This window comes from Pseudopipra pipra, chromosome 1 (genome assembly GCF_036250125.1).
Source record: "Pseudopipra pipra isolate bDixPip1 chromosome 1, bDixPip1.hap1, whole genome shotgun sequence".
NCBI lineage: Eukaryota > Metazoa > Chordata > Aves > Passeriformes > Pipridae > Pseudopipra > Pseudopipra pipra.
Window position 1 is genome coordinate 3,836,976 of NC_087549.1, and position 14,433 is coordinate 3,851,408.

General features: G+C 46.2%; 1 protein-coding gene across 1 annotated transcript; it reads left to right on the plus strand.

The window, feature by feature from the left end:
- The first annotated feature begins 2,238 nt into the window (after positions 1-2,238).
- Positions 2,239-13,004, plus strand: GPR20 (G protein-coupled receptor 20). The gene is made up of 2 exons (XM_064643716.1): positions 2,239-2,404; positions 11,628-13,004. Exon 2 carries the CDS (start codon positions 11,648-11,650, stop codon positions 12,707-12,709), a length of 1,062 nt encoding a protein of 353 aa, XP_064499786.1. The 5' UTR covers positions 2,239-2,404; positions 11,628-11,647; the 3' UTR covers positions 12,710-13,004.
- Positions 13,005-14,433: the final 1,429 nt, after the last annotated feature.

Here is a 14,433-nt window from a genome sequence, read left to right on the forward strand (position 1 = left end):
AAACTTTGCAGCTGTTGCCACTCATAGTCTAGCTCTAAATCCAGTGAGGAGGGAGAGGCTGGGATAGTGGGGGAGTGCAGGGCACTGATTATCCCGTGCACAGGGATGGGAACATGGCTGACATGTATTATGTGGAAGTACAGAACCAAGCTAGTCCTCACATAAGAAGGGCCAGGCAGTCCCAGAGCAGGTGAACAGGCACAGTTACCAATAGCTCATCCCGGAGAAAAGTCTCCTCTTTCTTACAGTCTCACATTTGTAACTACAGAGAGACATTCCCTAAATACAAAAATGTTGTTGACAGGCTGAGGCATTTGCCACCATGGGCATTAAGAATAATTAGATCATAGAATCACAGAATGGTTTAGCTTGGAAGAGACATTAAAGACCATCCAGTTCCACCCTCATGGGCAGGGATACCTTCCACTAGACCAGATTGCTCCAAGTCCCATCCAACCTGGCCTTGAACACTTTCAGTGGTGGAGCATCCACAGCTGCTTTGGGTAACCTGTCCCAGTGCCTCCACAGGGTCCAAGTTCGCCCACCCCGCCCAATGCTGGACCATGGGTTGGTTTCTTCTCTTTTGTTCTTCCCCTGTTGAACTCTCAGGATGGAAGTGAAGGCAAGCTGATCACGCAGACAGGGCTCGTGGAGACCTTCCAACCACACTTGCTTCCCAAGGCGTAAGGAAGTGAAAAGAAGATGAGAGCACAGGCACGTGCCTGAGCTGGAGGTCAGTTGTGGAAGGCTGGATGCCCGGATCAGAGGTCTCATAAAGTCTGTGAGGATGTTCCTGAAACTGGGGGAAGAATCTGCCCCTCAGTGTGAGGAAACTCAAAATAGAAAATCAATAAAATAACCAGACCAAAAAGATCAGCTCCGTCTTCCTGGGAAAGATCCAAGAGTGAAAAACTAATTCCAGAAAATGAGGTCAACCTTCTCTAATAACCATAGCTACTGTTTGTGCTCCAGTGAGACATGCATGTGTGGAGTTTACCTCTCCTCTATTTATGGATTTGGCCTCTTGACCTGGAATTCAATGCCTCTCAGTTGATCCTGTCGTGTTGTGACGGGCCATATCCTGTATGTTTATTGTGTTGGCACCAGCACTGTCTTTATCTAAAGGGGGATGGAAAAGAGCAAGCCAGGGCTGATACTAAAATCCAGCATCCATCCTCTCTGTCTTTCTAAACAACTAAATTTGATGGAACTTCTCACTTTTTTTTCTGCCTTTTTTCCCAAAATGGACCTCTAAACCCTCCTGAGGAGAACATCTGTGCAAGCCCCACAAAAAATGTCTTTTTTGGTATCCAATTTAGAGCAGGAAGTGGGACTTGAGGTGGGACTTTGGGGGATTTAGGAGATTTGAGTCCTTAGAGCATCAATCAGCAGAGATATCTTGAAAGCCATTCTGGCCGCATGATTTGAACCCACCTCAATAATTGGATAATTCATTATACTTGTTCCAATCTCAATCTTTTCCCAGGGAGCCAAAGGTGAAGAGATACTTAAATCCCCCCTCTGAGAGGGACTTAACACCCACAATGAGTCCACCACCTCAGGGTGGACAAGGGCTTTGTGAGGATGGAGGAACATGCTGGGGGGCTCCTCAGTGGAGCCTCTGACTCTCCATTGCTACCCATGCTCAACCATTTCATCCCAATCCCTAGATGGATTTTATACCCCCTCTCCCAAATGGCTGCAGCCAGCACCACCAAAGTGTGTACAATCATCCTTTGATTGCCTATGCCAGAGTTTTTCTCAGGGCCTGGACAGCTGGGTTGGTTCAAAGCATGTCATAGGCTTTGTGGCATTTGGTTCGGCACCTTCCTGCAACTGCCGGGGATGCCTCTGTCTAATCCCAGTTCACAGCAGGAAGATGAAAAGAGGGGTATTTTCCTCATGTCACACGTATTTAGAGTGGCCTTGAGCTGGTGAGTTCCCAGCAAGGAGATTTCATTCCCACAGAGACACAGGAAAATTGACCTGGGGGCAGCAACATCAGTTTTAGTTTACTAGAGATGTTCAGGCATTAGCACTGTGAGTAAGGCTGGAGCCCTCTTTAGCATTTACAGCACTTCATAAATTTCAGAGAGATTTAGGGCAAGGAGCCAGATGTTTGGGGAGAAATTCTGAACACTAAAGACAAGTGGAAATATTTTTTATTTTTTTTTGGTAGTGTGTATTTTTTCCCATTAGTTGCAAGGCTATATTTAGAAGAAGAGAGAGGGGGAGAGAGAGAGAACACGAGAGAGAGATTAGGCATTTCTTCATATTCTGTAGTCACTCCAGTTGTTCTGCTTGTAAGAACAGATGTCTCTTTCCTGGGTTGATAGCATTCAGAACCACAAGGAAATTTTCTTGCCAGCAGCTCCTCTAACATAGAAAGGAGGTTGAGCGACAGGTAAGTCAGTCTGCCGTGGAGGGATAAACTGCAAGGTCACTTGCAGTGAACGCTTTGGGATATTGGTCAGAGAGTAAGGGGGTTATGGGATGGGAGAAGAGACAGTGTGGGGACAGGAGGGATTTGCTGGAGACTGGACTCCAAGCCTGCAGTGGAAAGCATGACTAATGCAGCAGGGAGCCCTGGCAGGGTTGGCAGAGGGAAGGGTCCTGTGCTGAGCAGGTGGATGAGCAGCTCGGGAAGTCTCTGGCTCTGCCTGTGCAGCAGGTGTGGAAGTTCATCAGGAGGTGCCTGACCTGAAGAACCAGGTCATGACAGCAGCTGTGAGGGGCTGCAAGGGGCTTCTCCCCTCTGAGCTTCTCTGCTCTTGGGTTTTGGGGCAGTGTAGTGATATTTGGTTGTTTTTCAAGAAGATGGGGGGTGATGAGAAGTGTGAAAAGTTACTGGCTTTCCGTTATTGAAAAGCACTGTTCCAGCTCTTGTGAAGAGGGGTGTGATGTCTTGTTTGTACCTGTGTACTCCCAGGCGTAATTAACTTTTGGCAAAAAGCATTCAGGAAGGTTTTGGAAGTCAGGAGAAGAGATGTGGTACTGCCTGGAATGGGGTCAGCTGCAAGTGGGGATGTTTTACCTGTTTGGACACACAGCAGGGTGCAAAATCAGCTCTAGGAAAGGTGCTGTTTCCCTTCTCTGAATCCACTTGCTGAGTCAGTTGAAAGAGAAGCAGATCCTTTCCAATGTCCTTAACCAGACCTCTTCAGAAATGCTCCCTGCTTTCATAGCAACACACCAACAGCACAGACTTTTTCCAGGTTAACCTGTTTAATCCAAAATTTGCAAAACCATGAAGGTGCTGTGGGGTTTGCACAGCACGGTGTCATATGCACCTAGCCAAGGAAACCACTGAAACCCATCTCCCAAAGGGTTAAGACCTGGTTGTCCATCCTGGGATGCCTCAAAAACTGTCTGCTCCCTGACTGGGTCTCTCATCTCACTGCATTCCATGGGCCAAGCCCACATATGGCTCTGTGCCTCAGTTTCTCCCTGCAGCCAAGAGAGCAGCATGACTTGGAGAGGGTGCTGGGAGGCAGAGCTGGATTGGTGGCAGGTTGGCCTGCTCCTCATGGTGCACCTGACCCCTCCACATCACCCCTTTATCCCTGCCTGCATCAGTGTCACCCTCATTCCCTGTGCTCCCTGGAGTGTGAGCAATGTTCCATCAGTCCTGCATTCCCAGGCCATGCAGGACCCCAGGTATTCCCCAGCACCAAACGTCTGCTGCTGCTTTTCCTTCCCTGTCCTTTTCAGCTTCTTGCCAAGGCACAGAGCAAACAGGGAGCTGAAGGCAGAAAGGGGGGAAAGTGCTCAAAGTTTGCAGACTTTGCAATTAAAAATTTCTTTCTCAAAAGCAAGCAGCAATGCACGGGCCAGATGTTGCTCAGTTTAATCTCTCACAATGTTTTTCCACTTGTCTGTGAAGTTCCTGAATGTGCCTATATGGTAATTTTCACTGCAGGGTTCTCCTTGTGCACAGCCACAATAGCTGTTATTCCAAACTGACATTTGTAGCACTTTGTCTCAGGCACCCTTGAATCTCTAGATGGATTACTGTAATCCCAATAAAATCAAACGCATTTCTCTTGTACTATTACAACCTCCCAAGAAGACAGGCTCAAATTCATCTCTACTGGCTGGACCCAGAAGAATCCAAATCCATGTGTTTTATTCCAGGTCTAGATTTTAAAACAAATGTTAACCGTCTTGGAAAAAAATTCCCCAAAAAATACGTGGTTTCCCCTCACATATACAGGTTCACAAGGGACAGAGAGGGATACAGGCAGGAAGTCATGCTCTGATTTCTCTAAAAGTATCAGAGCTGAAAACACACAGCACTTACTGCAGAGATGTCACTCCATGCTCCCTTGTGACAGATGGCACTTGGTACGAGCCCCAACAGGGTATGAGATATTGGTCCTTTAAATGCTGACAGCGTGATTTATACAGCTTTCACCAAGGCATTTAGTGTTTCTGTCATTCCAAGGCCAAGATCTGGTAATGCAGAAAAAAGGGACACGAAAAATACAATGGTATTGATAAGGCAATGTTTCAGGAGGGACTTTTCTACACAGTGGGGTATAAACAGGGAAGAAGAGGCAAAAAGCCTTTTTTAGCACCTTTATTATAGGTGACCAGTACTAGCAAGCCTCAACAAAGATGTACTGAGGGACCTCTGCATGCCCAAGGCTGCTGGGTGGATATTTGTAGGTCTGGAGAGGCAATGTATGTACAATCTCACTTCTTTGTTTGCTTCCACACATACATCTGAGCTCCTTCTTTCAAAGGCTGGGGCATTGATGTTGCAAACAGCCACAGAGGAGATATAAGCTCATCTGCCAGCATGTAAATTTCCTGCTCTGTGAACCTTTGGGAGTTTCATTTCCTATTTTTCATGTATGGTCAGGACAGGGCTGAGGAGAACCACACAGATCTTTCCAAGTTTTAAGCAGATTGTCTCTGGGCCATCCAGGACTGGTGATCCATCACCTGGTCTAAAGCAGCAGAGTGTTGGTATCTGGGCCAAGCCAAGTGGTATCTGTCCCATCTGGGTCACTTTGCTCCGTGAAGAAGAGGAATGCAGTTTGGAGAGTTGTGCTCTCCTCTTCTAATTGGCACTGATCCCTCATGGCCTAGGGCAACCTATTGGACTAAATCATTGCTTGGGCACCCACAGGCTATTGCTTGTCCCAGGCTGAGCCAGGAATCTGGGTCCCTTGTTCTCAGAGGATCAGATTTTGGCCTTGAGTTTGTTGGAGAGCATGGAATCAATCCATGTGCACACACAGGATTGAACACAGCATGGTGGGTGGAGCTCAGATCACAACTCAGAGCAATATCCATCACCCACCCAAGCAGGGCCTTGGAGATGAAGGACCACATATAGGCAAAGTAGGCATCTCAGGCAGGTGTCACACAGCTCAATAGCACAACAGTAACACCAGAATAACAACCTCCACATTGCATCAACCTCCACACATCCTCAGTCAGTGATTGTTTGCATGACTTGGAGGACAACCCCTGGCTATTGTCTGGGACTGGACATACAAGTTTTCCCTCTTGCCAGGTGGGAAATCTGATACTCATGGCCAGCATTAGAGTTGCAAAAGAGGGGATGTCCCCTCTTTACAAAGGAAATTCACACCTTTCTCCTTCCAAACAAAAGCAGATGACCATTCAAACCACTGGACAAAGCCAGAGCTGCTGACCATCTTCATGACAGGTGGGCAAAACACACCCAGCAAATAGCTATGACCTGTTCCCAGTCAGGCTGGTTCTGCCATGATTTGGTGCAAATCTGAAGTAATTTCTCTTTAGGAAAACAATGAGAAGCAGGCAATGCTCTCTCTTTTCAGAGAAACCACCCAGCCCTCTTTGCTGTGTTCCAATGCCAAAGCAATTGTGAATTTGCAGGGAATACAACCTAAATGAAAGGATGTCTGGTGGAAAGTGCTAGCAAATGCCTTGCAGGTTCATATTAGAGGAAGCAAGGATCACTCTAAGTGCCTGTTTGTGTGGTTGTCAGCTCTGATTTCCTCTGTACTCCTAATGTTTTTCAATCTGCGGGCTAATTTCAACCAAAATTTGGCAGAAGGGAAAGATCACCTTAATTTTCAGGAAATTAGGCAGCAAAGAAAGGAGAAAGTCAAACAAGTGTCGGAGCCAAGGGAAGAGCTGGAATGTGAGTGCTCATTAAGGCAGCCAAGTGTCCACATGGGAAAAAGTTATAATAAGCATCTCAAGCAGGGCAGAGCATTCCCCCAGCCCTGCGAGCCGCTGCGAGACACGAGGCTGTAAGAAAGCAGGTGCCATTTAATCTGACACTCACAGAACTATGTGTTTTGTGTCTCCAAAGTACCTTTTATGTCCATGGCATTAGAGGGGAAGGAATAATCCAGCTCTGGACTGTGTTTGGGTGTTTCCAACTGCAATTCCCTGGCAGTTGGGTGTCTCACACACTCAATCCAGCCATCCTCAGACCTGGAGGCTTCTAAGAAACATCAATGCCCAGGAATCAAGTGAGAGCAGAGATATGATGCCTGCAAATATGGGATTGTACCTGCCCTGAGAATGACCCCATTTCTGCTTCAGGGTGGGATCTTTCTCCCCCAGACATTAGCTCCCCTCTCAGAGCCTGAAGGCTAGATGGGCACCAGCTTTTCCCTTTCAGCAGCTGGATTCATTCCCTTTCTCTCCCTTTCTCTCTCTGTTCCCACTGTCAGCAAACTCACCCTCCCCGGGCTGAGCACAACGCACACAGAACAAGCTCTACCACATATAGGGCAAGGTCGACATGCACAAAAACACCATATTTGGCCAGTTTGAGCCATAGTTGACTGAGAGCTTGCCAGAAGGAGAATCATACAATTTAAACTGAAAGAGAGTAAGTTTAACCCTTCCTTTATAAATATGATGATAAATCACCCAGGGAACTTTAAACAAGGGGAGGCAGCAAAGCTAAACATATGCTGCTGCCACCTCAGGCAGAGAGTAACACCAGCAAGCAGGACAGGGTGAGTGGGATAGGAGGGATGATAGAGGAGCCAGGTTGACATATCAGACTTTTTGGTTCAGGACAGGGAGATGAGAAAAGCTGAAGCTGTTTATACTAAATAACACTCAGGCTTGTTAATGTCCTTTTCAACTTTCCAATCCCAATGAGTGGCTCTGGTGTTCTCTGGGTCTGCACACAGAGATCAAATCTTCACACAACAATAAATAACCCTCTTGGACAAAGCTCAGTTGCCTGACCTGCCTTTTCTTCTGTACCCCATTGCCTAAATCACTGAGCCAGATCCAAAAGTCCCATGGGCCAAGGAAGCGAACCCTGATAACTTCAGCAAGTGGAGGATGAGGCTTAAGGCTGACACCAAGCAAAGAGTTGGGAGAAATGGAATATGGGGTGATCAGGGATCTCCTCCTGGGGCAGATGTAGCACTGAGCTGCCCATGCTAAATGAAAAAGTGTGATGCCAAGCAGTGAGTGAGCAAGGGAAGAGGTTGCAGTGACCATCTGCTTCCTATTTGGCCCAAGAGTGATGGAATTGGTTGTGTCATGCAACAATGAGAAAGTAATTCAGAGCACGGTCCCCTCTCCCAGTGCTGAGCAGGGACCTTTATGAGAACAAGGAAAACCAGGTCAACCTCCAGTCTCTGTCCCTCCCCTTATCCCATGTCTACCCAGATGTCTGGTGTACTTTTAAGGAAATGCTACCCACAGTCTCCCAGACAGAGAGACAAAATCCAGCCTGAGAGGTATAATATAACAGCATAACTGGCACGGTCAGACAGCACTCAGAAGGATGCATGTTTACCCATCTTGGGTTTTGCAGACTGCCAGCTCCAAAAAAACAGGTATTGCATGAAGATCTGGGGTGCTGAGAGTTGAATTAGGCACGAAGAAGGTTGAGCTCCAAGCTCTTTGAGGATTATAGGAAGGGGGTTAGCCCAAAAACTATTTACTCTTTAAGTTAAGGTGGTTGTGGCAGCTCTGCATGAGCTCATGCCATAGCTATAAGTAATAAATAGTGTGAAACACAGCAAAATAAAGGTTTGCAGAGGCTGCAAAGCTCCGTATATGTTTAGCCATGCCCCTCACTAACTTCCACATGCCACCACTCCGTGGTGATGGGTAGCAGAACTGACTCTAACACCTGCATGAGTATTTCTGATGGCAGAGATCTGATTGGGGTAATTTTGCGACTTAGAGAGGGGAAGCACTGAAAATCTTTGGAGAGGTTTGCTTTTGCTCAAACACGAGGTCAGGCTGCCTTTCTGTGCCTGGTTCAGCCTGCTACAAAATGGGGCAATGTACCTCTCTCAAGGGCTTGGAGTCCCACAATGGAAAAATCCTTAGTAGCTGTAAGGGTTTGGTCCAGCTCCATCTCATAAAAAGCACTCAGAGGAATTCTGTTGCTTTGCTAGTCTAGTTCTCCGTCCTTTCTGCTTGCAAGCCATGAGATGAGGGCAGTCCCACAAAGAAAGGAAGAGGCCATTCACCCAAACATCCATCAGTAGCTATTCAATTAGAGGAAGACTTTTCCCACCACTGCCCAAGAGGCAGCTTTTCCACAGCTTGTCAGGGAGGAAATCTTCAGGATTAATTAAATTGGCTGGGGCTTCTTTCATGTAGTTGTTTAGATTTTGAGTTCAGATAGGGCAGTGACGGACTGGGAAAAGACACAAGCTCTAATGCAGCTCCTCCTCTGCGTATTCAATTTGGCAAATAAATGTTACCTGTTGGATTTTAGCAGGTAAAAAATCTGTAGTTTATTTCACTGCACATGGGGCTCAGTGGAAGAGGTGACCATACAAACCAGGACACTGCACATGCTGATGATTTTAACTCGTGTGCATGGACAGTACTCATAGTGGATCCCTTTCTATTAGTCTGTAACCTACATCCCTCCGTGGCATTGTGAGGATGACAAACATCTGAATGCACTTGGAGTTGCTGATTTCACTGAGGCAGGACAGGCAAAATAAGATGAATATCAGGTGTTTGTGATAAAGAATCTGAAACTGAAGAAAAATCTCCCAGAGGAGGCAAGCTACTAACGAGATGCAAAATCAGAGCAAAGAGCCAGTGCCACAGAATTACGAGAAGACAAATGCATATGCAATTCAAAACAGTCTAATGCATGCTAAGGGATGGGGTGGGTGATTTTGTCTTCTCCCCTTGCTCATCTATTTGTCTGAACACGGATACACAAGATCACACTGCACTCAATGGGCAACAAAGTCCTTATTCCTTGGCTTCCACAGCGCTCTTCTTGATAGCATCTGCAAAGAGAAAGCTGGGAGCAGACCCAAGCATCTGCTCATTTCAGTTTGTTTTTGCAATTAAAGAGTGAAACAAACAACTGGAGGAGTTCAGATGGCGAGAATTTTAGGAAATTATTAGAAAACGGGCCAGGGTTTTGCATCTTTCCCATACATCTTTCTCTGGTGCCAGACTTCGTAGATCCACTACCTTCAGCCAGTCTTGGGGTCAGCTTTTCCTGTTTTTCACTGACAGAGCTGTTGGCACAAAATGTAAAGAGACAAGACTGTCCCCCAGGAGTCTGTAGGCTCAGTCAGACCCAGACAAAATGCTGTGAACATGTGCTACTTTGGCTGCCACCGCAGCTCAGTGCAGGGTGAGGTAATCTGGTCACTCCTGAAACACAAGATGTTCCAACATCTGGTTGCTGCTGGGGGTGGCCTGATGGCAGAAGTAGACAGAAGTTACCACTGTTCCTATTTGCCCACTAGTTCTTTGGGACATTACAGGTGACCTGAACCCAGGCTTCAGGATTTCAGTCCTGCAGTGTACTCTGCCACTGGGTTTCATCTCAGAAGGACTTTATGTTTGAGCACCAGACATTCCAATGGACAATTCAACTCCTTGGACTTGATTGAGTGGCTACCTAAACAGAATGAATTGCCATTTGATTAGAAATAGCTTTTCAAGTTCAAGGATATTGAAAACCAGCTTCTTCTTTCACTTCCACAGACTAGGTGAGAGGCAAGAGAAAACTAGAGCAATTCCCAGACTCCAGGCCAACAAAACCAAGCTTCATCATGATGGCAAAATCACTTCTCCAAGAATTTCCACAGGAAATTTCACACCTGGTCTTCTAAATTCTCAGTCCTAATCTCTGCTTTTCCTCAACAAATGTTCTGCTTCACACTCACCTGGCTTGAATGAACCATACAGAATAACCACCACTGGGCTGTAGCACCCCCTGAGGACTCTTGACCTTGAATATTTACTATTGACCAATCACTGATGAGACACATTTGCTGTATCCAGAAAATGCATAGAGACTTGGGAATCTCTTCACCTAAATCTCAGTTCCCCAGCTCTCTATCCCAGAGTGCTGGAAGCCTTCTGCTTTTGTCAGGGGGTGTGGAGGAGTTTGAGAGCTGGAGAGTTACAGTTAGCAGGGATCTGTAGTTCATTAGCCCGACAAATAAGCTTCTGGTGGCCAGGTAGGAAAAGGCTTTGGCACTCGTCGGGCAGGCTCAGAGCTGCTGTGATGTTTTTCTGGACATAGTTAGAACTGTTCCCTGTGAAACATTTGCTTTTGGCCAGCAGGAACTCTCAGAAGGATCCACTTTTGTCCTAGGTAGCTTTCTCCCCTGCTTTGTCCATGGCCACCAATGGCTTGAAGCACCTCACAGGTGAAGGAACATTTTTGGTCCATCCTCCTGATCCCCATAAGCAGCAAAAATGATCAGTGCAAGAGAAAAGCCAGCTGCCAGAGGATGGGGTGTGCTTGGGGAGCTGGACATCCAGACTTCCCCAGCAATTCAAGTCTTCCACTCTGAGACATACAACCAGGCACCCTGAAGTTCTATGAGCGCTGGGATTTGTGTTTGCAGCTCCTTGTTTCCTAGTACTTCCACACTTGGCTCATTGGTAGCAGGGATTTCAAACCCTCATAAATCAAGTCTTTCAGCATCATTCTCTGCTGATTCAAGCTGATTTTTTTAACCTCAAACCCCTGCCCAGCCACTTTGAAGTATTCCAGACATTTTGCAACCATTTATTTTTATTTAAACCAGCCAAGTCTCTGTATATATTGTGACTCTCTTTTTAAAAAAATCTTTTTAATATACAAATCAGTTTAAAATAGTGTATAAGTCAGGAATGATTTGCAAATTAAACTGTCAAACCCTGGCAGGAGTAGTGGCTGACGCCCTTAGCTTGAAATCTCCCGTCTGCTGTTGCTGTGAGTGCAGATCTCTGTAAGATGCCACACAATCTGCTTCTGCTTTCCTGGAAGATTCAGCCAGCCTTTGATTTCGGGAAAGTCTTACAGTCTCTGAAAATGCTGCTGCATGTGACTCTCTAATGGGATCACCTGCCCAGGGGAAGGATATGATATTTTAGGAGACAGATGCTGGGGCTATGGTTGTGCAAAGGTCTTCTGGCCTTAAAACCAATTTGCACAGGAAAGAGGAAGAGAAACTTGAAGTGAGGATTGTGTGTCTTTTTCAAAACATGCATCTGGCACCACTGGAAGACAGTAATTATAAATTCAGATGTTTTCCTTGCAATTATTGGTAATCCCATATTGGCAAATGGGGATCTACTCCTTGGGATGTCCAAACATGTTGGTTGAAATGTTCTTAGGTGACAAGATTTTGAGCCCTAAGGAATTCTGACTCTTTCTTTTCTTCCAGATTGCTGTCAGTCAGCGACCATGCCGACCTCCTCCACCCAACTGCTAGCAGTTGACTCCATCAACTCCACCCAGCAACCCAACGCCAGCATCTACTTGTTCTCCAAGTTCATCCACGAAGACAAAGAACTGTCCACAGAATTTTACAACCTGTGGATTGTCCTGATGGTAGTCAATGCCATCATTTTCCTCGTGGGTGTTGTGCTGAACAGCTTGGCACTGTACGTCTTCTGCTTCCGTACCAAGACAAAAACCACCTCTGTTATTTACACCATAAACTTGATTGTTACTGATCTCTTGGTAGGCTTTTCCTTGCCTGTCCGGATCATCATGTTCTACAGTGCAGGGGACTGCCAGCATTGCTCCTTGATTCACATCTTCGGCTACTTTGTCAACATGTACTGCAGCATTCTCTTCCTGACGTGTATCTGTGTTGACCGATACCTGGCCATCGTACAGGTGGAGGCCTCACGGAAATGGAGGAACCCCACCTGTGCCAAGGGAATCTGCGTCTTCATCTGGATCTTTGCCACAGTGGTGACTTTCTCCATCCTGACCATGGCAATAAAGTTTGCTGAGTGTTGCCTCTCCAAGATTCTGGTCCTGATGGTCTGCGAGTACTTCTTCCCCCTCATCATAATCATCTTCTTCACCACAAGGATTATGTGTGCCCTGTCCAAGCCCAGCCTCATGCACCAGAGCCGGGAGAGGAGGATGAGGGCTGTGCAGCTCCTGATCACCGTCCTCATCATCTTCATGATCTGCTTCACTCCTTTCCACGTGCGGCAGGTCGCAATCTCCATCAACCCAGACATGCCCCATAATGTCAGCATCCTCGTCTACCATGTGACAGTGACCCTGAGTAGCCTCAACAGCTGCATGGACCCCATTGTCTACTGCTTTGTCACCAACAACTTCCAGTCAACCATGAAAAATATCTTCAGGAAAGCTGAGCCAGAGCAAACCAACGTGGACATCCTGGGCATGAACAAGAGCTCCAAGGGCTCCAATGCAATCATCGCCTTCTCAAACACAATAGGGAGCCCTGTGAGCTTGCCATCACCAAGTGCTGTCCAGATATAAACAACATCTGGTGGGACATGCTGCAGTAAGCCAGTGCCATGGTGCTGGAATATTACTAGGATGCACAATACTATTGTCTTTGAACTCTTTGTTTTTCAGGCTGAGGTTCAGACTAACAGTGGTGGAATTTGTTCCTCAAGAACATTGTGGTCTGTTTGGAGAATGGAACTTACAGTGCTGTTAGTACCAGTATAAAAGAGAGTCTATTAATGACTGTTCCCAACAGGGAAGGTTTCTTTGTATTTTAATACAGACATTTTGCTAGCAACAAATTCTTTACTGTGGTTTTCTTTTCGTGTTTGACATCGTAATGCAGGACTTCTAGGATTACTTAGAAAACAAGATATCTCTGGTTTGTAATGAAAGATTTTTGTGCCTTGGGCATGTGCTTAAGAATAAAGGGTTAGAGAGATGTTTCCAGAGCTATCTGCTGCAAAGATTTTAGATGCCAATGGAATTGGAAAGAAAGTATTTTAACCCACATGTCACTAGTAACTACTCATTTGTTCCTGAAAAAGTCTGAACCTTCTCAGGGATGAGGAGATGAAGTCAAGGTGTAAAGTCTCCTCTCACTGTTTCAGCTATAAGAAAAACATACGTGTGAGTGTATACGTTTTCATACACACTACTTGGCTTGGGTAGAGGTTAAGGATATGTCCCACCTGTATTTGGATCACTAAATTTCCTAAACTACTGACAAGCATACAAAAATCTGTGAAAATTAACATGCTTCCCAGCAAACTCTGCTGTTTTGCTCGCTCTCTCTCCCCGAAGAACAGCCAAGATGAAACCCAGAACCAGACTATGATGCTGTACTAGTCTGGTTTGGTTTTTCTTCCAGGTATGTGTAAAATCAAGGCTTGCTGTCCTAATTCCCACTATCGGTCTGTCCAATCAGTCACTTAAATGCTGGTACTTCCAAGCATAGGAAAAGATCCATCTCAAGTATATAGGCTGAAATTCACTCCTGTACAAAGTCACTAGGATGATCTAAGAGCCATGTTTAAAAGGTGTGTGAAGGTAAGGATGACCCAAAACTCTGTCCACAGTGGTGGGTAAATGTTTTAGATGACATTGTACCAATGAAACAACACAAATACAAAAAAGTTATCCTAGGAAAACAGCAAAACCTGCAGCATGAACATGAATAACAGCTGTTGTTGCTCCAAGTCTCCCCACTCCCATGTCTATGGACACTCCAACTGGAAGACTACTAAGAGTTCATCAAACCTGGCTTTTCCTGGTACTCACTGGTACCATTCAGAACAGCAGGCGTTGGTCCAAGCTAGGGCACCCTAGAATACTCTGCTTCCCTGGAATCTGACCATGGGACACTCATCTCCATTTCACAAGAACACAACACAACCAATGCCTCAAACTTCCTCTTGCAGTGGGTTTGCAAGAGTTTGCCACTTGCAACACATATATATGTTTCGCCCAAACTGTTTCCCCAACCAATCAATATCAGCGGATATTCCAGTTCCTGTTCCAGACAGTGGGGTCTGTGGGGAGTGATTCAGCTCACAGAATCAGAGACCTCCCAGCTGAGTGACGCCTTCAGCTGTAGCTGGTCCATTAACTCAGGCTCTTGATTGCCCTGGGACACAGTAGTTGCCATTGCCAGGACTGTGACCTCCTTCCCCAGCACTTCAGCTGACTCAGTGCCCTTCTGCTGGGATCTCTACTCTTTTGTAGAGGGTCTTCTTTCCAAGACGTGGTGATGA